The sequence below is a fragment of the Macrotis lagotis genome, chromosome 6, assembly GCF_037893015.1.
Source record: "Macrotis lagotis isolate mMagLag1 chromosome 6, bilby.v1.9.chrom.fasta, whole genome shotgun sequence".
NCBI classification, from domain to species: Eukaryota; Metazoa; Chordata; class Mammalia; order Peramelemorphia; family Peramelidae; genus Macrotis; species Macrotis lagotis.
In genome coordinates this window covers 3,934,409-3,954,696 of record NC_133663.1, presented here as the reverse complement: position 1 = coordinate 3,954,696, position 20,288 = coordinate 3,934,409, and the positions used below count along the sequence as shown (strand labels likewise).

The following is a 20,288-nucleotide window of genomic DNA, read 5'->3' as shown; positions in this document are numbered from 1 at the left end:
CTCCTCCTCCTCTCCCTCCCTGTCGCCCAGGACCCCCTGTCTGCACTCTTCTCTCTCCTTATCTCCATCTCAGGTTCCCCTGACTGCTTTCAAATCCCCACTATGATTCCTGCTCCTCTGGAAGCCCTGACCCAGCTCCCTTGTTGCCAGGGGCCTCCCCCTCATGCTTACCTCCAAGTCACATTGCCTAGATCTAGTCTGTACATGGCTGATTGCATGCTGTCTCCCCAGGGACCTGGGAGTTCCTCGAGTCTAGGGCAAGACCCAGTGTTTGACTGGGGTCTGGTCCATATAGTTCTTCTCTTCTGCCCTTAGCCCCCGATCTACATGATACCCAAACCATCCCCCTCCCTCTTCTCTCTCCCTTCAAGCCTGGGTTTGACATTGCCGAACAATCTCTGGAGAAGAAACATTTCATTTATGCCAAAGAACCTACTTTAATTTCTGGAATTCTTCCACAAGACTTGATTTCTGCCCAGGAGACATCCTAGCAAAAATGGCTCCATTCACCAGGATCTGCCAAGAAAAGCACCAGGACAATGAAATGAGAAAGGAGAAAACAGTAGCAGTCATTTAAAAAACAAATGCACTCCCACCCCAGGTGACTGCTGGGGGCTGGAGGGAGGAAGGGTGAAGAGGGCTCATGCTTTAATATTTAACCAACTGCATCAGCCCGCTACAGCCCTGAGCCCTTCTGCATCTTCCATCCCATCAGTTCTGTCTACATTGCTTCCCTAGCATGAATCAATCAAAACAATAGCCCAGAGTATCAGGGCAAGACACTTAAGAAACTCTAGGGCATCCATATATTTTCTCAGCTTTGTGTCTGTGATTTTCACAAGTCTGGCCAGAATGTGGCGCATCATGTCCAGAGGACCGGTTCACTCTTCCTGGGCACCCCTTGTCTCCAAGGGACTCAAGGGTCACGACTACACAGCTTGCTTTGAAAATCAGACATGGAGAGGATGAGATTGGGCATGAATGGATGCCAGAGCCAAGTGGGAAGGGAGGCCTCCTGGATAGAGGACACGGACCTAAACATGAAGGCAGAAAGGCCCTTTCAGGGTGAGCAGTGTTCTATTTGGAATTGAAGATCTGGATTCTAGTCTGGCTCTCCCATATACTCCCTTTGTTACCTAGAGTCATTACTTCACTCTCTGGGCCTCAGCTTCTTCAAATGTAGAATGTGGCCGTTTAATCAGATGACCCCAAAGACCTTTCCAAGTCTACATCTCTAATCCCCTGGAAGAATACATGATTGCTAAACTTATGGCAGGTCCACCCCGAGACCAGCCCTCATCCCTGGCACTCACTGAGGGCTCTTTCTCCATGTCTGGTGGTGAAACAGTCAGAGGAACATTCCAAAACCATGAGTTCAAGAAGGCATAGAGGTTGGCAGCTTCGCCCACCCTCCCAAACCCCAAAGAGCAACTCTCTTGTTCTTCACTTACTTTGGGAAGCAGACTGCTGAAATTCTGAGCAATCACTTGGTAAGATTTCCCAGTCATGGCAAAGTGATAATTATCCACTCGGCCCTCCTCAGGGAAGGAGGAGTCTTGGATGGAGAGGCGGATGTCCTAAAATCCAAAACGTAGCAGGTCTAGGTATTGACTGCCTCTGTTCCCATCCCACCTCCCTTTCTGCTCCTTTTCTTTTCCTCCAACATCATTACACAGGGAGTTTCTGATGCCTCCTGGTGCCAAGGGCCCCCCAGAGCTCTATTCCAAGATCTAGGCTTCCCGATCCACCAGACCAGTTTTGGAAACTTACCCACCCTACACCTCCTTCTTTCCAGATGCCAACTGATTACCAGGAAGGAAAAGATCTAATAAATGAATTCACATTGTGGGGCTAATGGTCAATGCCTTGGTTTGGAAAGCTTGTATTTATGACTATCAAAGTCTAAGGCATGAAGCTGGCATCATTGAGAGCACAGCCCTCTGAGCAAGAAGATTCAAAGTCTTCACCCTCTCTGAAGCATTTGCATTTTAATGAGGTAGAACTGCAGACTGTGTAGGTGTCTGCCTCTTCTGCCAAGCCCAAGGCTGCCATTTTTCTTCCTTCCTTTCCTCTGTTCAGCCAAGGAAGATGACCAAGGAGTTTACTATCTGCAGACATACAGACTGACATGGCCACCACTAGACTGCCCATGATCCATAATTTATAATATGAAGGGGAATGCATGGGTTGGGGCACAGAAGACCTGGGTTTAGCCTGGCACCACTGTTAGTTGTGTGACATACTCTTGGACTGTTTCCTCAAATATAAATTGGGAAGAATAACACCAGTCTTGGCTGTGTCACGGGGCTATTGGAAGAAGAAAACTCTCCATGGATGGAAGTCATTACTACATATGCATTAGCATATGTGAAAACAATGCAATGCCTGGCAAATGGTAGGAGCTTCATAAATACCTTTTGACTGACTGACTGAAAGACTGGCTCAGGGATTTGCTAGTTTTGTAAATATGGGGACTAAAATAGGGGGGTGTTATTTTATGAGTCAGCAAAATTAAGTTAGCTAGGAGATAGATACACCAGGATTTGAATCCTGACTCTGCCACTGACTACCTGGATCATCTATGTGACCATGGGGAAATAATCAAGCTGTGGGCCTCAGTTTCCCCATCTTTAAAATGAAGAGATTAGATCATTAGATCAAATGGGAAATCCATTTCATAACCGGATCTAAGATCCCAAGAAAATGCCAGACAAAGGGTGGCTGTTGCTATGGGGCTTGCTTGCTTGGGGGAGAAAGAAAGAAGGAAAGAGGCTGATAAGCTCTCTGTCAGGGAATTCCTAACTCCTTTAGAGTAGAGTCATTATTCTCTAAGATTATTCTTGGAGCATTTTGCAAGCCCTAAGGTGGATTAGGAACAGGAATGATCATTTCTTCTCATTTTGATCTTCATTATTGCTTGCTTATGATCACAGTCCCTAGAAGACAACCACATCCATAGTGTTGCTGAATTGGATTTAATTGGAATAGAGGCCACATGGAGCTTTGCATCTGGAATCCAAGGACTTCTGTTAGCATCCTAGATCTACCTTTTACTGTGTGAATGGCTTAGAATAAGTCACTTCTGTCTGTGCCTTTTATATATATAATTGGGGGTGGAGGACAATTAGTGTCTGAGTTCCTTTTCAGCTCTCAGTTCTGTGTGGTCCTGAGGAAACTCCTGAGGGTCTGCTATCAGCTGCAATCCTTCCCAACCACATCTTACGGTGGACCTGGCTATAAGACAGGTGTACCTTATTTCTCGGACCCTCCTCTGTATTCTCTAACAGCTGCCAGGTCACAGATGGAGGAGAGAATCCTTCTGATTCATTGGCCTCAATGATGATCACCTTATGACCTTGAGGGATCATTTCAGAATTTTTTGCGACTGTGATAGCAGTCTGAAGGTTGTCCCCTGGAGCAAGAAAAAAATTGATGTTCTTATTTCATATGTGACTACATATTACAAATATCCTTCCCTGCTGGAAACCCCTGGATAAGTGCCCTGGCCCAGATGAGGGAGCTCTGGGACTGGGGACCTGGCTCAAACAAGCTCCATCTGCCCTTAGTCAGTGTGGCTGATTTCCGGAGTTTCTTCTACACAGATACTGAGACTAGTGGCACTGCCCCTCACTTTGGGAACTTCCATCTATTGTCTGTCCACCTTGACTCCCCAAGCCCCTTCAAGGGTCTCCTCCTACAAGAAGCTTTCTTAATCCTGGTTAGCAGCCCTCCTCCCTGAACTCATTCTGCATCTACTAGGTATCTACTATACATCTATATACAGGCTGTGTCTCCACCAATGGTAGCCTTGGGGGAGGGAACTGTTCCATTCTTGTCACTGGATCCTCTGTGAGGGTCAAATAGAAGCCATTTCACAATTTTTTTGTTGAATCAAACTCAAATACTTCCTGTCTTTTGTTCTTCAGACCCCTGATACCATCTTTGTTTCAAAACCCAGGTTAGGGACCATCTCCTCTTACCTGAGACCATCTCCTGAGACCTGAGTCCTCTCAAGAGAGCAGCACCTTCCCCTGACTGATATCATTTGCATTTCCTCCAAATCAATCTTACATTTCCTTAAGCCTATAATACATTATTGATGCCAGTGGAAGGACTGTTTATTTCAACCTTTGTATCCAGACCATCTTCCCCTATTAGACTGAGCTTTCCAAAGGTGGGGGCCATGTTTTGGCCTTCATCAGCATCTGTAGTGCTTATCACAAAACCTGGGCTGTAGAAGATGCTTAATAAATGGGCATTAGCTAAGATGTTGTATCCAGAGCCTGATGACACATCAGGAAAGAGAGGTCTGGCCAAGTTGGGCCATTGCCAGAGACTCAGTCACTCAGTAGCACTTTCCTTGACCCTCATTACAAACCAACTCTTGAATTTTCCAAGATACTCACCTGTGATCATGACTGTCCGGATCCGAGCATTGCTCAGCTCCTTCAAAACAGGCTTGGTCTCTTTTTTCAAGCGATTTTCCATGATCAGAAGGCCTAGAAATGTTAACTCTGATTCGATTTCCTCCCTTTGTATGGAAAGAAAAAATAATATGTAAAAAAGACCCATGTGGTAATGTGGCAGGAGAAAGAGGGGATGACTGAAACAACAAAGGTGCAAGAACTTTAATTTATTAAGCAATGCCTAGCAACCCTGGACCCCAAATACAGGAGGAGACAGATTTGCATAGATTTTAAAAATTACTTAAATAAGACCAGTTATTAAAAGGGAACAATTCATGGAGGTACTAGATGAAGTCATCTGATTTCTAATTGGAGAAAAGATTACTAGGCTTTTCAAAAGTGATCACGGGAAAGTGAACAGGCACAATTCCCTGACATCAGAAACAGAGGTGTCCGCCTATCAAGTGTCTATAAATGATCAAAGGAACATGGAAACAATAGGTGGTTGATCCATACAGGATCAGTTTTCAGATTAAACACTTGGATTTCATGAGATATTTGATTGTGAGAAAATTCCTTGCATCAATCTTGGATGTGATTGGTTTTCTGGTTAGCATAGTTAAGTCCCTCAATGAGGGTCTCTAAGCGGCAAGTGGGAGTGCTCATGCTTCCAAGCTACACAGGGCAAGCTTCAAACAATGTAATAAAGTTTTCTCTTAATTTCCATAATTGAATAAATTTTTCCCATAAAACAAAAATTGAACTAGGCCCAAAACTGACTAGGAAGGGAATAGAGGGAGCTCCAGAATGGTCACAAAATGAAATTGGTGGGGTTCAGTTAATTCTTCCTATCACTTGCTGTTCCAATCTCCTCAATCCCCTCAATGATTAAAATGGGACACCTTTGACAGTAAAGAGAATATAAGATTGGTTAAGAGAGCCACGGAGGCCAATGGCCAAGATCAAAGATGCCTTGAGTTAAACAGTCACACAAAGGCCTGAGCCTAACAAAATGGAAGATTGTTGGGGAATCCACTCAGTGCCTTCCTGTACCTCAGAATTTTGATCCTTTTCATTGAAAAACTCAAGGGAAATTGAGATGCTTCTCAGGCTGCAAATTCAAGGGTTTTATGTAAATTGTTTTCAAAATGCTCAAGTTTCACTTTTAGTATTTTATTTCTGCAATAGAATCTACAATTCAATTCAATAAAAACTTAATCCAGTGTCTACATTGTGAGAGGCCCTGAGGTAGACACACTGCATTGCCAAGTGTCTGGGTGACACAGGGAAGCCACATGCCCTCTCTGGATAGCATTTTCCTGGGCAATGGGGGGGTGTCACACTAGGTGACCACCAAGATCCCTGTAAGTTTAATTCACATCCACACCACCATATACCAAGTAAGAAGAGGAGATGTTAGAAGGACACCAGCTGCAGAGCTACTTACCTGGTATAAGTGCCCGTCTCTGCTGGGTGCTTCCCTGCTTTCAGAGGTTTGTGAGCTAGAGCAATGACTCGGAAACCTTGCATGGTATAAAGTTTCAACTCCTTCTTGAAATTTGAGGGAACTGTGTAGAGAGAAGGCAATGGCAAGCTGAAGGCCAGGGTCCCCCTGAAAGTACCATCGGGCACACCAAGGAAGGCAGATGTTGTTTTAGCCTCTGCAATTGTTCCTGGTCCCTAAAATCCTCAACAAATCTGTTCTTGGGATCATGATCACAGCTGGAAGTCTGACCTAGCTGTGGCAGCTCAGAAGGACAAGATAACTATTCCATCAGCAATTGGAGCACAAGGATGGCTTCATTTTGAATTTTGAAACCTTACTACCTAGCAGAGTACCTGGTACACAATGGAAACTCAATAAATGCTGGAAGGAAGGAAGGAAGGAAGGAAGGAAAGAGGGAGGGAGGGAGGAAGGGAGGAAGAGAGGGAGGAAAGAAAGGAACCTGGGAGAGAACTACACCAAAAATCATATATATTGGGTTCCCCAAGAAAGAAAAGAAACTGCAGTCACATTGACCTGTAACCAGATCAGGTAATGGCACACCCAAAATGCAGTAAGTGGTTATTTTCCCATACAGTATCAAATAGCTCGTTGTTTGGCTGGGGGGGGGGAGGCGCTGCTACACCTTGGGTCTTGCTCCTTTGGATCTGTCACACTCAGATCACTGGAGGCTACATTAAGTGTGGGAGTTTCTTCTTGTTCCATATTTCTTAGTATTTTGGGATAGGGAACAATCGCCAAGAAGCTAGTAAAATGGCAAATGACAATCAGCAGGTGGTCCATGTTTGTAGGGTAAAAGAAAGTGTTCAGTCATCTAGAAAGCAGGAGGGAAGAAAAGGAAGAATGGAGCCTCTAGAAAGGCTCCCTATTGCTATTAGGATGAAATATGGAGCCCCCTGTTTCCATATAAAAATCATTTTCCAAACTGACTTCCCCTCCTCTTCTTTCATTCTGCAGACCAGATAGTCTAGGAAATTCCCCATTCCCTGTGATTGGCCACATCATCTTGCCTGTCTCTCAACTGCAGGAATCCTCTCCTTCCTCATTTCTAGCTCCCTTCATTCTCTTCAAGACTCAATCCAAATAGCAATGCTTAGACCAGATCTTTCCTGATCTCTGTCCTTCTCCCCCTGAAAGCTGGGGGTGCATGGCAGGTAGAGTCCTTGACCTGTGTCCAACTCTGGCTGTGGGATAGGAAATGAATACATGAACATCCCAGTTCCAGTTTCCTCATTGATGAACTGGGGACAATGACAGAACGTTTCCTTACAAGAGGGTTGAGAGGGTCAAATGTAATAATCTTTGTAAAGTATTTTGCAAACTCTGAAGTGATGAATAAACACTAGCAATTGTTATTGGTTGTTCTACTCCTTCATTTCTGGAAAATAGCCTCTATTTACATTCTATATATTTTAGGGAAAGAATCAGTTTGTTTTTCTTGCTGAAAATACATCCCCTAAATTGTGAGGTTTTCTGCTGACAAACAAATGCAACTAAGGTAGAGATGTTGGTTTAGGAACCAGAGATGGAACAATGAGTTTGTCTCCCTTTCCCACCAGGCTGTACTTCTCCAGACATTTCCCTATTCCATAGAGATCTCTTTATCCTAGAAGAGATTTCATTCCTGAAATCCATACCATGGAAGCTTCCTCTTCTCCTTGAACCTCTCTCTCTCTCAAACTGAATGGCCCCTTCCAGGAACCAGCCCAGCCAGCTTTTCATTTCCCTTCACCTCCCTTTCCTCTGCCCTTCTCCAACATTTTCCCCATGGCAGGGACCTTCTTCCTCCTTAGATCCTGACTTTTTGACTTCTTTGGGGTTCTTTCCCATTAGAATGTAAGCTCCTTGAGGGCAACTATTTCCTTTCTTTTTTTTTGCTTTTGTATGTATTTACTAGTCTTAGTACAATTGTTGTTCAGTCATTCAGTCATAACTGACTCTTCATCACCCCAAGGACCATAAGCTGACCATGAGGTTTTCTTGGCAAAGATACTAGTATGCCATTTCCTTTGACAGTGGATTAAGGCAAACAAAAGTCAAGTGACTTGTCCAGGATCACACAGCTGGTAGATATTTGAGACTAGATTTGAACTCAGATCTTCCTGACTCTCTCCACTGAATTTTCTGGTTCTCCCCATCTACCTTATATAAAGATGAACCTACTTCCCTTCCCCTTTGTTCCAGCATAAATCTATCCCCATTCTAAGCCAGCAAGATCTTGATCATTGTTAATACTAAATCAAGTTTTTTCAACCTCAAATATTAGAATCAAGAGGAAAATGTCTTAATCTGCTGCTATGTAGATTTTCTTAAGTTAAGTGGGTCTATTGCTGTTTATTCTGTTAGTTCATTAAATGCCTTCACTTGCAATTAATTGTGTCCTCTGGCTGACTAAGAAGAGTAAATACATCAGTGGGGACACCAGCGAGAGAGAGGGAATTCTCACTGATCATAGGTATGATATAACTAAATGTATAGAGTTATATTGCTATGTATAGATATGTGCATAGAAATACACACATCTATATTTCTCTGTGTACAGATCATGTCCTCCCAAGGAAATGTAACCTCCTTGAGGGGAGAAACATTTTCATTTTTTAACCTTTTGTCCCCAGGACTGAGCACAATATTTTTTCACATTTTAGGCTTAAGCTGAAAGTAAACAGACTTCCAAAAAAGAATAGATGAAGAGATCTTCGGATTTAATCAGAAATCCCATGTAAACAGTAACAACCAACCCATCATCCTTCAAGGAGGTTGGAGGTTGAAATATATAGAAACTTGGCATTTGATCTAAATGTGCTCATCTGAATGCAAATGATTTTCTTATGAAAATCTGGACCTGTTTTCCTCAGGGAGTATGTATATTAGTCAGACTAGAAATCTGTTCAAATGGCTTCTGAGTTGGCCCAGAAAGTGGATTCCCTGGTAAGTTTTTATTTACTCTAATACACTGAAGCTCCTTTAGCTACCCAGCCTACATTTTGTATTTGTTGTTCCAAACTTCTGTTGTTACATTCATTTGGTTAGCTTTGTTTGCTGTCTGGGAATTGTTTTCTGGCCTAGAAAGAAGAAAAATCATAGACATCATACCTGTTTCTGGTCTGCAAAAACTGGCCACCATCTCTGGGGCTCCCTTCATATAGGCATCAAGGTGGTCTCTGCCAGTCTGTTGGGTAATAACTGACATCCTCTGCAGACCAGAAGAAAATGGAAACTGATGCAAAATGGCGACCGCTCGTACTGGAGTCTAGAGATATGCCAGAAGGGAGCAGTATTAATAACCAATCAGGCTTGTCTATACCCTTTGATAAGATCTGAAATCCTGGGGAGGTTAAGTGGTGCATAGGCCCTGGAGTCAGGAGTACCTGAGTTCAAATCCGGCCTCAGACACTTAATAATTACCTAGCTGTGTGGCCATCAGCAAGCCACTTAACCCCATTGCCTTGCCCAAAAAACTCCCAAAAGCAAAATCCAAACTGAAAAAAAAGATCTGAAAGCCCAAGGGCTGGTCCTCCCAGATGCAGGAGCCCTGGTTGCTGAGGTCCTGATAGAGAGGCACAGATTCACACCACCCTGTCTTTGTTACTGAAAACAAGCAAAAAACAAAGAGAATTTATGGCCATCTTATAAATTGATAATAAAATAAGGCCATGTGCATAAGACCACATGAATCACAAATTCATTGCATTTTTCAGGCTTCCCCTAAGGAAGCAATCATTGAAGGCTAAGAGGAGCTAGGACCTGACCAGAAGGGAAATCACCAAAAAGTCACAAAGTCTAAGGAACATGGCCCCTATTATTAAAAGGGCAAATCTTACTTGGCTTGCTTGAGGGCCTGGCTTAATGATGATGCTGGAAGCTGGTATACTGGAGTCATTAAAATCCACAGAGGGATCTCCAATGATCTGTTTGAAGACAATATAAAACATTCTTTAGTGGGCTCTCAGACCTTTCAAAGCATTTCCAATTTAATTTGTGGTGGAGACATTACTTCAGAACCTTCCCTCCATAGTCCACTGTGAATAAGGAAGAACAGGTTGCTGCAATAGAGCCAGAGGACCTGGGGCCAAATGTAAGCCTTAGAATTTACTGTAAAACTAGCTTAGTCATGGTGGAGAGAGTGCTTCACTCAAACTCCTAAGACCTGAGTATATTGTCTATGACTATGTGTCCTGGGGAAGCTTTTCCTCTTTTTACCCAACTGTAGGATGAGGCACTTGGAACAGATAATCCTTCAGGCTACTTTTAGCTCCTCTACCTTTCTGTGAGAGCATTTTCTTATTCCTGAAGTCTCTAAATTCACCTTTTTTGGGGCCTCTCATTCCCCCATCACTCCACACCATGACGGTCCATCTCATTTCATACTTCCCCCAGGAACATATCAGCTCATGGAGAGCAGGTTGGCTGCCATTTTGTATCTCGTGCCTAGCCTGGGCTCAAACACACAGCTTGTAGTGGTTTTTGGTTTATGGAATTTTTGGGAGAAAATGATTGATCCTCTTCAGAAGACTTTCTTGCAGTTATCCTGTGCAGAAGAAAACACAGTCTTACCCAGTTGGTACCTTCAAACATCTTGACATCCAGAGGGTCTCCTTGGATGGTCCCATCCAGAACAATGAGGGAGTGGCAGCTGGCCATGGCAGCACAGAGGGGTCCCCAAGGCAGAGCGCTGCCAGAGGTGAAGCTGTGGACCTCCTGAAAACTGGAAGAGTTGGAGAACAACTTTCTTTCCTTGAAGAAGGATTTGGGAAAAACCCTACCCTTTACTACCTTATTACCCACAGTCAAATAATATCAAAGCAGGAAGGGTCTGAGAAGTCAGAGAATTAGTATATATCTCTTTAATTTGATAAACATTTTTGATTCAAAGAAAATTATTATAATAATTCACTCTGGTAAACAAAGATGGTCCTCTCCCAGAAACTGAGGGGTGACAGCCTCATTCATTGGGACTTAGCTGGCTGGACCATATGCATGCTGTCCACTGAAGTTTCTAGAGAAAGTAAGTTGGACTTTCAGGAAAGGAGGTTGGAGGCAGAAGCTTTCAACCCAACCAAAACTTGCATCCACTTCTTAGGCTAAAGCCACATCCCAGTGTCAGGCCAAGCCTTGACCCCAGAGAGAAGAGAGAGTTACTAATTATGTGACTTTGAGCCACTAATTCTCTATGCATCAGAGCATCAGTGAGATGTTAACGAATACCACTTATACAAATCACTTCTCAGGAAAAGACACTATAAATCTGAAAGACCTGTCAATATACAAATCTGCATTATTATTTATTATGATGACTTTCCCCTCTTCAGCACAGCAAAATGTCATGTAGTCATGTGCTCTGACCCTTCCTGGCTAAGTGACTCTGGGTAGGTCACTTCATCTGCCCCAGATAACTCCAAAATTCCAAGGGTGTCTATTTGTATAATAGGAATTCCCTTGCAGATGAAAACATAGAGTTGAACAAAAATCAATTACTTCTGCATTACTTTTTCCCTGGAGCTGCCTCTGATACAGCCCAATTGGCATAACTGCCAGGCATGGATGAGGTCCTGTCAGAACAACCAAACTCTGAGTGGAGACACCCACAACGTTGTATTAAAATAGTTTTAATAAAAGGTAAGTAGGCCAAGACGTTGGATGTGAGCTGATCCCATATCCTAGCGGGAAAGGCCTTTTGCTAAATAGGAGAAAACTGTTAAAACCTGAAAACTTTTAGAAGGAAAGGAAGCTCATTTATAAAAAAAAAAATTCATGCCCATACCCCAGCTGACAAAAAGACAAAAGGAGATGAGCAGACCATTTTTGAAAAGGAAATAAGAAGCTTCCTAAAAAAGATATACAAACTCTCCAGTCACAAGAGAAAGGAATGGTCACAACAATGCTGACTTTTTTCCTTTGAAGCTCCTTGAGGACATCCCTGAACTAAGCCAGGTGTCTTTTTGTCCTCTATACTCTGAGGATGTAGTCTGGCCACATTCTTTCAGACACTGTGGTTCTGGTCTGTATTTGCTCTCACTCTTCCCTAGCACCTCTGTCCATCACCCGGAGGTCTGCCTCTACGACACACTTGATGCTACTTTTCCTTCATAAGCCATCACTGGACCCATATTGTAGCCATCTCGCGCCCTGAAAACATCTTGCCATTTCCCAACTTTGAGCCTTGGGAGATTGTGATGACCCAAGATGACAACCATCCATCAAAACTGGGAATAATTCATTTGTTTTCAAATTAAAGAAATAAAAGCTGAGGTGTTGGCTTGGAATCATTGAAAATGGTGGGTAATTTCCAAAGTATACTACAATAAGGTATTTTGCTCCTATTTAATTGTGAACCCAACTCAGGGCTTATTTGTAGCACCTATCCCAAAGGGATGCAATTAATCAATGTAATCATTCGCTCAGTGGCATGTCATAGTTTAAGTCAGAGGTGCCAAACACATGGTTGGGCCTCCTAGATGGAATCCCATTAAAATGTAATCAGGTAACCTTAAATAAAATAAAGATACAAGAGAACAATGATAATGTTCATATGTACCCATCTAATCTTGACCTACTGAAGAGTTCCATGGAGAGAATACTAGTGGTCATGTTATTTATCACATCTGTGGAGCCAAATCTTACAAACCGCTTTCCTCACATCAATTCAAAGAGGAAGGCATTTGGTCCACACTCTTCTGTCCTAATTAAACAAATTGTCTCCTAGGTCACTAGAGGATACCACAGTGGAGAGATTATTGGAATGGGAGTCTACTTTCATAACTCCTTTTAAACCTAGATCTTACTTAACTTAAGGAGGGGGGTAAAATTCCTAGAAGTTTCTCAACTTCTGATCAGTATGAGATTCAATCAATACCTCATGCAGCTCAGTAGAGATGAATTCACTTATAAGTCAAGACACCTACCAATTTCTCATCACAGGGACAGCGCCCCATAGATCAAGACCGTCTTCTGTCAGCGTGCCTGTCTAGTGAAAATCAGAGTTAGTGTTCACCTCTGTGCCTCAGTTTTGAAGAAAAACACCTTAAAATGGGCATTACACCCCTAGAAGTGACCAAATCTATCATGGCAGATACAAACTCAGCCAGGAGAGGGGAGACCTCAATGTAGGGAAAGGAATGTTCCAGGGGGACCAAGCACTGACACTGAGGACTGTGGATGATAATGAAACCAGGCACCAATGGTTAGAGAGAAAAGCAAGGCTTTACTTTAATTAGCAAGAAGCAAAAATCCAATGAACATGATGCTCACTGAGACCCGACTAAAGGTCTCATTATCATCTAAAGCTGACCCGCAGAAGGCATTCCCTTTGTTTCTTTGTAAGAAACTTTCCTTATGGATCTAGTTCCCAAATATTTAGTAAAAGTGTGGTCATGGTAATAATGGAGGGCCAGATAGAACTACAGGTAGAGCTTGGCAGACAAGGATGGCAGACAAGGATGGCAAACAGGAGTTAGCAACAAATATTAATGAATAGGAATGAATGGGATTTGTTTTTAGTCTGCATGGGGGATGGGGGAAGGGGGATGGGGGAAGGGTACCAGGATTAGCAGCAGGAGAGGCCTGGGTCTCAACTTGCCTCTGACACTTGCTAATAACTCTCTGACTCTGCTTCTCTCGACTTTTAAAAGGGGCTAAAGACATCTGCAGTACAACAGGATCCAAAGGATCCATCTATAAGCATGGAATAATTGTTACCCCCTCCCAGTCAAAACTGAGTGTTTATCAGCCACATTGTACACCATCAGAAGATCTGGGAAGAAAGTAAAGCAAGCAAATGGCTAAATAAAAAATGAGATTTTTTTTAAAGGTATATTAAAGTCCCATGGTTCCTGCTTTGGGGGAGATTTTTCTTTCCTTTTGAAGAATATTTTGGAGAAGGGGATTTTTCTAATCGCTTGGAGAATAAATAGTATAACAGACTCCTGCTTAAGTCCTCCTATGATCCCTCCTCTGATGGGCGGTGGGTACCTGGACTTTGGAAGCCTGTGCCCCTGAAGCCCAGCTCTGGCAGGTCTTTCCCTCTGAAGGGTCTTCACTTCCAGGTCCAGAGAGATGCTAAGACTACCTTGGGGGGACCCACCAGCTCAGCTGAAAAGTGCCTGTGGAACCCAGTAGCTGAGCCACTAGCTGGGAGGTGGTTTCTGGACACAAGAATCGATGGAAAAATCTACCCCAGGTCATTAGGACCACCTGCTTGGGCCAATCCTCAAAGTCTCTAGGTCATTCTGGGTCATGCCCTTCACTTCAGTACTTCACTAGATCTGTGTTCTCATCCTCGTCAATATTCCCATTAGTGGTGAAGGTCACCATCATCAAGGCCTTCCTCTAGACCCTGTCCCATTTTACAGGTGCCAGTAGGGCATCTTTAAGTCATGCCCCATGCATCTGGCAGCTCACAAAGCCTAAGATGAACAATGAAGCCAGAAATCATAAGTGGAGTGAGAAGAGAGTGGAAGAACTAATCTATCTGGAACCTAGGTTCCCTTGGGAATTAACATGCAATGTTCCTGGGTCCAGAGCCAGGGGACAAATACTCTTCCCCTCCTAAGGGAAACTATAACAATACATAATCATCAGAAGTAAAAGTTGAACCCATGTCTGTCCTCAGTCTCCCAAGCCAGCCTTCTGCCCCTATCCCAGAGGTCTAGAACCCTGACTTTCTGATCAGTCCAGCTCCCTCCCCATGACATCAGGTCACATAAGGAAGCCAGAGATCAGTCATTTGTCCCAGGGGCCCAGGGAGTCCAAAGCCAAGCCAGCCTGCCAGACTGCAGAGCCTTTCATTTTGTTTTCCAGGATCCAGAGTTCCACATTGTGTGCTACTCATGAAAAACAACCAAAGCTCTGGGCAGTATTTCCCTGAGGAGTTTTGAAAGGGCACCAATCAATGTGGTTAACTTAGAAATTCTCTTGATTAATCTCTTTCAGAAGGAGAGTTTCCAGTTCAATCCAGATGGAAATGTTTTCCTGATGAATTAGACTTGTTTTAATATCCACGTGTGAGAAGGAAAACAGAGACCATGGTCCTTGCCAAGGGAAACATGGGTTGGGTGGATGGGTCCATGAGATAGAAATGAAACTCATTCTAAAACTAATCAGAAATAGAAGGGAATATGAGGATAAGGGGAACAGAATGCAAACAGATTTGTGTATATGGAAAATATGTATATGTCATATGAATTTATCGATATATATGTAGATCTATACATGTGAATAGATGTATGTGTGCAGTGAATAGAGCGCTGGCCTTGGATTCAGGAGGACAGGAGTTCAAATCTGGCCTCAGATACCTGACACTTGCTAGCTGTGTGACCTCAGGCAAGTCCCTTCACCCTGACTGCCTGGTATCCGGGGCCATCTCCATCCAGCCACTGGATCCAGTTGGCTCTGGAGGACAAAGTGAGGCTGGTGACTTAGTACAGCCCCCTTCACTCCAGTCCAATTCATGTGGCTTGTCATGGCATCACCTCCTGAAGTCATTGTCTTCTTCAAGAACAAACATTATTATTATGTGTTCCATGAATATTGATGCAGATAAATATATAGACATGGGGGGTGGCACAGAAAAACATTTAAAAACAAGAATAAAAAATTAGACACTAGAGATTCCTATTCTTTCTAATGCATCTGGGGGCTCTGAGGTAGATATAGTTTCCCAACCATTTTACTATTTGATAGGAAATCAAATTTTTCAGGGTTCTTTTCTCCAAAGATATGCTCACTAAAGTATAGAATTTTAAAGATGAAAGGAACCTTTAGAGATCATCTCCTCTACCCCTCTCATTTTGTAGACAAGGAAACCGAGGTGTATGATCTGACATGTCCAATATCACCCAAGGAGAGAGGGAAGAGCTTGGGGAACCCCAAGATCTGTGACTTGGGCCAGTTTGCCATTGTACACAGAGAATCAAAACATCCCTGGACCCAGAACTCTAGAAGGGAGGAAGGTCCCTTTCAGCCAAAAAATGCAAACCAAAAAAGCCTTCCTAGTCTGTGTCCCATGCTGTGGCCTGCACAAAAGAAATGTTTTAGGGTAGCTATGGTCTTGTCCTGGCAGACTCTTTGGCTGTAAGTGTCCCTTTCATTATGGACAGATCCTGGGGGAGGGGGGGCAAAACTCCTCTCCAGTCAAAATCAATGGCCACTGCTCACAGCTCCGGTGAAGAAACCAGGTAGTTATCTCTATTGATATGTGTGAGCATATGGATTCTCAAACACTGACCAGATTAAGAATGACCAGTGCTGAAATATTCATTGAGGATTTACAAAGTGATTTACCTAGATTATCTCAATGGATCCTCATGATAATCCTATGGAGTAGATTCAACTATCCCAACTCACAGAGCTGTGAGATAGCCGAAGCAGAATTTGAAGGAAGCTCTCCTGACCCTGGGACACTCGGCAGCCTGGAACAAGGGAAGACAACCCCCCACCTCACCCCAGCACATTCTTCTCTTGGACAGCCTTAGTTCCTTCTACTGATTTTGTCATGGTCTGATGTCCAGTCCCCTTCCCCATCCTTTGGGTAGATTATTATTTCAAAGAGGAGGAAACTGAGACAGAGAGAATAACTAATTTGGCCAGAGTCAAATGGCTAACAACTGTCTGTTACAGGATTTGAACTCAAGTCTTTCTGGCTTCAATAGTCTGTATTCTAGCTCCTTTACCATTTCTTTTTGCAAGGCAAATGGGGTTAAGTGACTTGCCCAAGACCACACAGCTAGGTAATTATTAAGTGTCTGAGACGGATTTGAACTCAGGTACTCCTGACTCCAGGGCCGGTGCTCTATTCACTGCACCACCCAGCTGCCACCCTTTACCACTTTTTTGACTAAATAATAAAAACAGAAGTTCTCTCTCTCTCTCTCTCTCTCTCTCTCTCTCCCTCTCCCTCTCTCTCTCTCTCTCTCTCCTCTCTAACTCTCTCTCTCTCTGTCTCTTAGTCTCTGTCAATCTCTTTCCATGGTAGCTCAGGGTATCAAGGTCTGCCTTAGTTGTGGGCTCATATAAAAATTAGAAGATCTGCCTTGGTCCTTGGGGCTCCTAATTTCCTTATGAGCCCGCAAAAGCCAATGAGCATCAGTCCTTATTGCAAGCAGCTGAATTTCAAACTTTGCCTCTTACAGATTCAAGCCCTACTGGTAGAGAAGGTTTTAAAGTGCACAAGAAGACAGGTGATGTGGAAGCAGAGCCCTGGGCATGGGGGTCAGGGGACCAGCTTGTCTTTTGGATTCTTCTGCTAGCTTCCCTTGTGACTTTCCCATCTCTGGGCTGCCTCAGTCTCCTTATCTCCAAAATGAATGTGTGGTGGGGGAGGTCAGTGTAGGTGATAATCCAGTTCCTTCCAGCCCCAGCAGTTTATGCCCAACTGGCTTCTCACCCCTCTCTCATCACCCTCCCCATGAAAACCCATGAGGCCAGGCACTTACTTTGTCAAAGCAAATGAGGTTGATCTGCCCACACATGTTGATTCTCTGTGGAGAGATGCAAAAAATTTTCTTTTTCTTCAGCCTCTTCTGAGCATAGAAAATCCCTGTGGTCAAGGCTGCTGGTAACACTGGAGGTACTGAGACGGTGAGAAGGAGTAATGACATCGTCACGGTGTCTCTTGCAGAAGTCTAAAGGGGAAACAGCCCATGAGTGCAGGAAAGCAATGGACTGAAGGAATGGGCCACTGCCCACATGCCCTCCTCCGGCCTGCTCTCCAGAGACTGACCCTGACTGAGGCGTGGCCCCATATTGTTGAGGCCTTTTGGAGAGTTGGCATGAGAGTAGGAGACCAAGCTCCCTAATGTCTGGGAGGGATGGGAAGCATGTTGGGGGGGTGGGGATGGGGGAAGAGAGAGAACTGGGGGCCCAATACAAGTTGGAGCTCACTTCTGGATCAGATGCTGCTCACATTAGGCCTCAAGAAGCCTCCACAAGATAGAAAAGGCCAGTTCAAGCTGTTAGGGGACAGGGATTCTTTTCTTTCTTTTTTTTTAAAGGTTTTTGCAAGGCAAAGGGGGTTAAATGGCTTGCCCAAGGCCACACAGATAGGTAATTATTAAGTGTCTGAGACGGATTTGAACTCAGGTCCTCCTGACTCCAGGGCCGGTGATCTATCCACTGCGCCACCTAGCTGCCCCAGACAGGAATTCTTAAAACCAAGACCCAGCAAGCAGCCTGCCCTGAGCCTGCCATGACAGCCATCCTTGTGCTCACCCTGTAGCAAAATCACTTCATTATTATATTGCTTTTGACCAGCCCCAGGTGTTTTCTGAGCTTGGACAAGCACTGGAGAAGCTTGGACAAGGCCTCATGGAAGGCCTGCTATGAATCAGACGTCTAATTATTACTGTTGTCCCTCAATGACAGGGTCACAAGACACTGTGTAGTCACTGGGATGAGTATTGAGATCTGCCTACCCTAAAGTGGACCACTCCCCACCAGGGACAGACCCCAGTACAGATGTCTTTGCTTGCAAACCATTTCCCTCTCATTGAACTTCTACTGGGTTCCTGGCTCTCCTGTCTCTAGTCTGCTCTGTTTGGCTTTGGCCACCCACAGATTAGGACCAGTGCAGTCCAGTTGACACCAGGAAATGCCCCGGTGTTTGGCCACCAAGTTGGGTAGAAGGCTAAAAGCTTTGAGACAATTCTCCTTCCCCACATCAGAAAAACTGGAGACTACTCGGGTTCCCCTGAGAATACCAAGGCTTAATTGACCAAAAGGTCATCCAGAGACTCTGGAATCATAGCTTGAGCTCCAATGTCATGCACTCCAACATCCCCATTTTAAATGGGATGAAGCTAAGGCCTGGAGAGGTCATATAGCTCATAGAGGCCATATTTGACCTCATCCTCTTGTTTCAAGCCCCCTGGAGTTGGAAGGGACTTCTAAAGCCCTCAGTTCATTATTCAAACAGGAACTCCCTCTCCAGTATTCCTACCAAGTGAATGACCAACCTTCCTTTGAAGACTCCCAATGAGGGGAGCCACCCCTTTCTGAGGCACCCATTCTACTCCAAAGGAGCTCTAATGATCAATAAGAATTTCTCCCCTTAATTTCAGTCTACTTCTGCCTCTTTGTGACTTTTCTCTGCAAGATGGTGTTCCTCCCTCTTGCTTATGGCAGCCTTACAAATATTTGAGAGTAGAGGTCCTCCATCTTTGTCCCTCCTCCCACCCCAGCCTGAGTCTTCTCTCCTCCAGGCCAAACACCCTTGGTTATTCATATGTTGAGTAAAACCTTTCTTAGTAAGCTTCCGAGAGATGTCATAGCCCCCTTCAACAAACTCTATTCAAATGACCAATCAAACGACCAAGAGTAGCATTGTCCCCACCTCTGTCTGGGTTCTCTTCACTTGAATGAATGAATGATCATTTATTTAGCACTTATTACATGTCATATATGTGCTCAATTCTAGGGAAAAGAAATTTGAAACAATCTCTGACTTCCATCTTAGAGATCCAGAAAGATGTTCAAAGTCATCCTCAAGTGCTGAGATTTCTAGGGAACATTAAATCAAGGTAAGTGCATAAGAGGAGAATTGGTTCCCAAATCAAGACTTGAAAAAGCTATGTTGGGCAATTGGGAACCAGTACTGAGTGTTACTAAACATTAGTGCCAATTGACTTTCTTTTTTGCCAAGGGGATTCCTGTGGGTCTGCCTGGAATGAGGTATGAATGGGCATAAGGGGCCAGTGTGAGCAGAAACTGCCTCTCTGCTCTGTGATTGGGTGGGTCCAGGAGAAGTGGAGGTGCCCCCATTGGGCCTCAGCCCCCATACTCACCCCTTGGTACATGTATACAGCGAAGGCATAGAAAAAGGCTACAACCCCCAGGAGAGCGAGAAAGACGATGAACTTGAAGGCGTCATTGTAGAGTTGGAAATTAAGGGGCCTTGGGTAGAGGATGGATCTCACCAAGTCACCCTTGGCAGTGTTGAACCCTAAATCAGAACAGTCACAAGTCGGACACCGTAGGCTTCCTCACCCTATGCACTGTCCTCTCTCTCCCCAGCTGCTAATCACAATTGCCTTGATGGCATTTGTTATCTTTGGGAATAGCTCATTGGATTGTACAAGCATTGACTCTTCTTTAGGCCAGACTCTAGATTACATACATGAAGGCAAAACATGGCAAATAATCTTTGCCCTGTGGAGCTCACAATTGGCTCTATGTGACTGTGTCTTTGAGTAAGCAACCAGTCTTCTGGGACAATTCGATTCTGTTAAAAATGGCGGCATTAGAGAGGAGCCTGGAACTCCCATAAAGCACTGCAATGACCACAAGAGGCTCTGGGAAGGATCAAGAAATCCAAAAAGAAAGCAGAAAGCTCATTCATCCACCCCAGAAGCCAGTGAGGAGGGAAGGGGAGTCCCACCAGAGGGTGG

General features: G+C 44.2%; 1 protein-coding gene across 7 annotated transcripts in view; it reads right to left on the bottom strand.

Annotated features, from left to right (window-relative positions):
• Positions 1-20,288, bottom strand: part of LOC141490570 (putative cation-transporting ATPase 13A4) — a 195,360-nt gene that overhangs the window by 28,652 nt on the left and 146,420 nt on the right. For all 7 annotated transcript variants that reach the window (XM_074190614.1, XM_074190617.1, XM_074190616.1 and 4 more), the window contains 11 exons: positions 19,686-19,843; positions 17,340-17,528; positions 12,813-12,874; positions 10,465-10,615; positions 9,732-9,818; positions 9,004-9,160; positions 5,854-5,974; positions 4,407-4,531; positions 3,252-3,412; positions 1,452-1,577; positions 437-516 (listed from right to left, as the gene is read on the bottom strand). In XM_074190614.1, the coding sequence (XP_074046715.1) occupies positions 437-516; positions 1,452-1,577; positions 3,252-3,412; positions 4,407-4,531; positions 5,854-5,974; positions 9,004-9,160; positions 9,732-9,818; positions 10,465-10,615; positions 12,813-12,874; positions 17,340-17,528; positions 19,686-19,843 (1,417 nt within the window). The remainder of the gene's footprint in view (positions 1-436; positions 517-1,451; positions 1,578-3,251; positions 3,413-4,406; positions 4,532-5,853; positions 5,975-9,003; positions 9,161-9,731; positions 9,819-10,464; positions 10,616-12,812; positions 12,875-17,339; positions 17,529-19,685; positions 19,844-20,288) is intronic.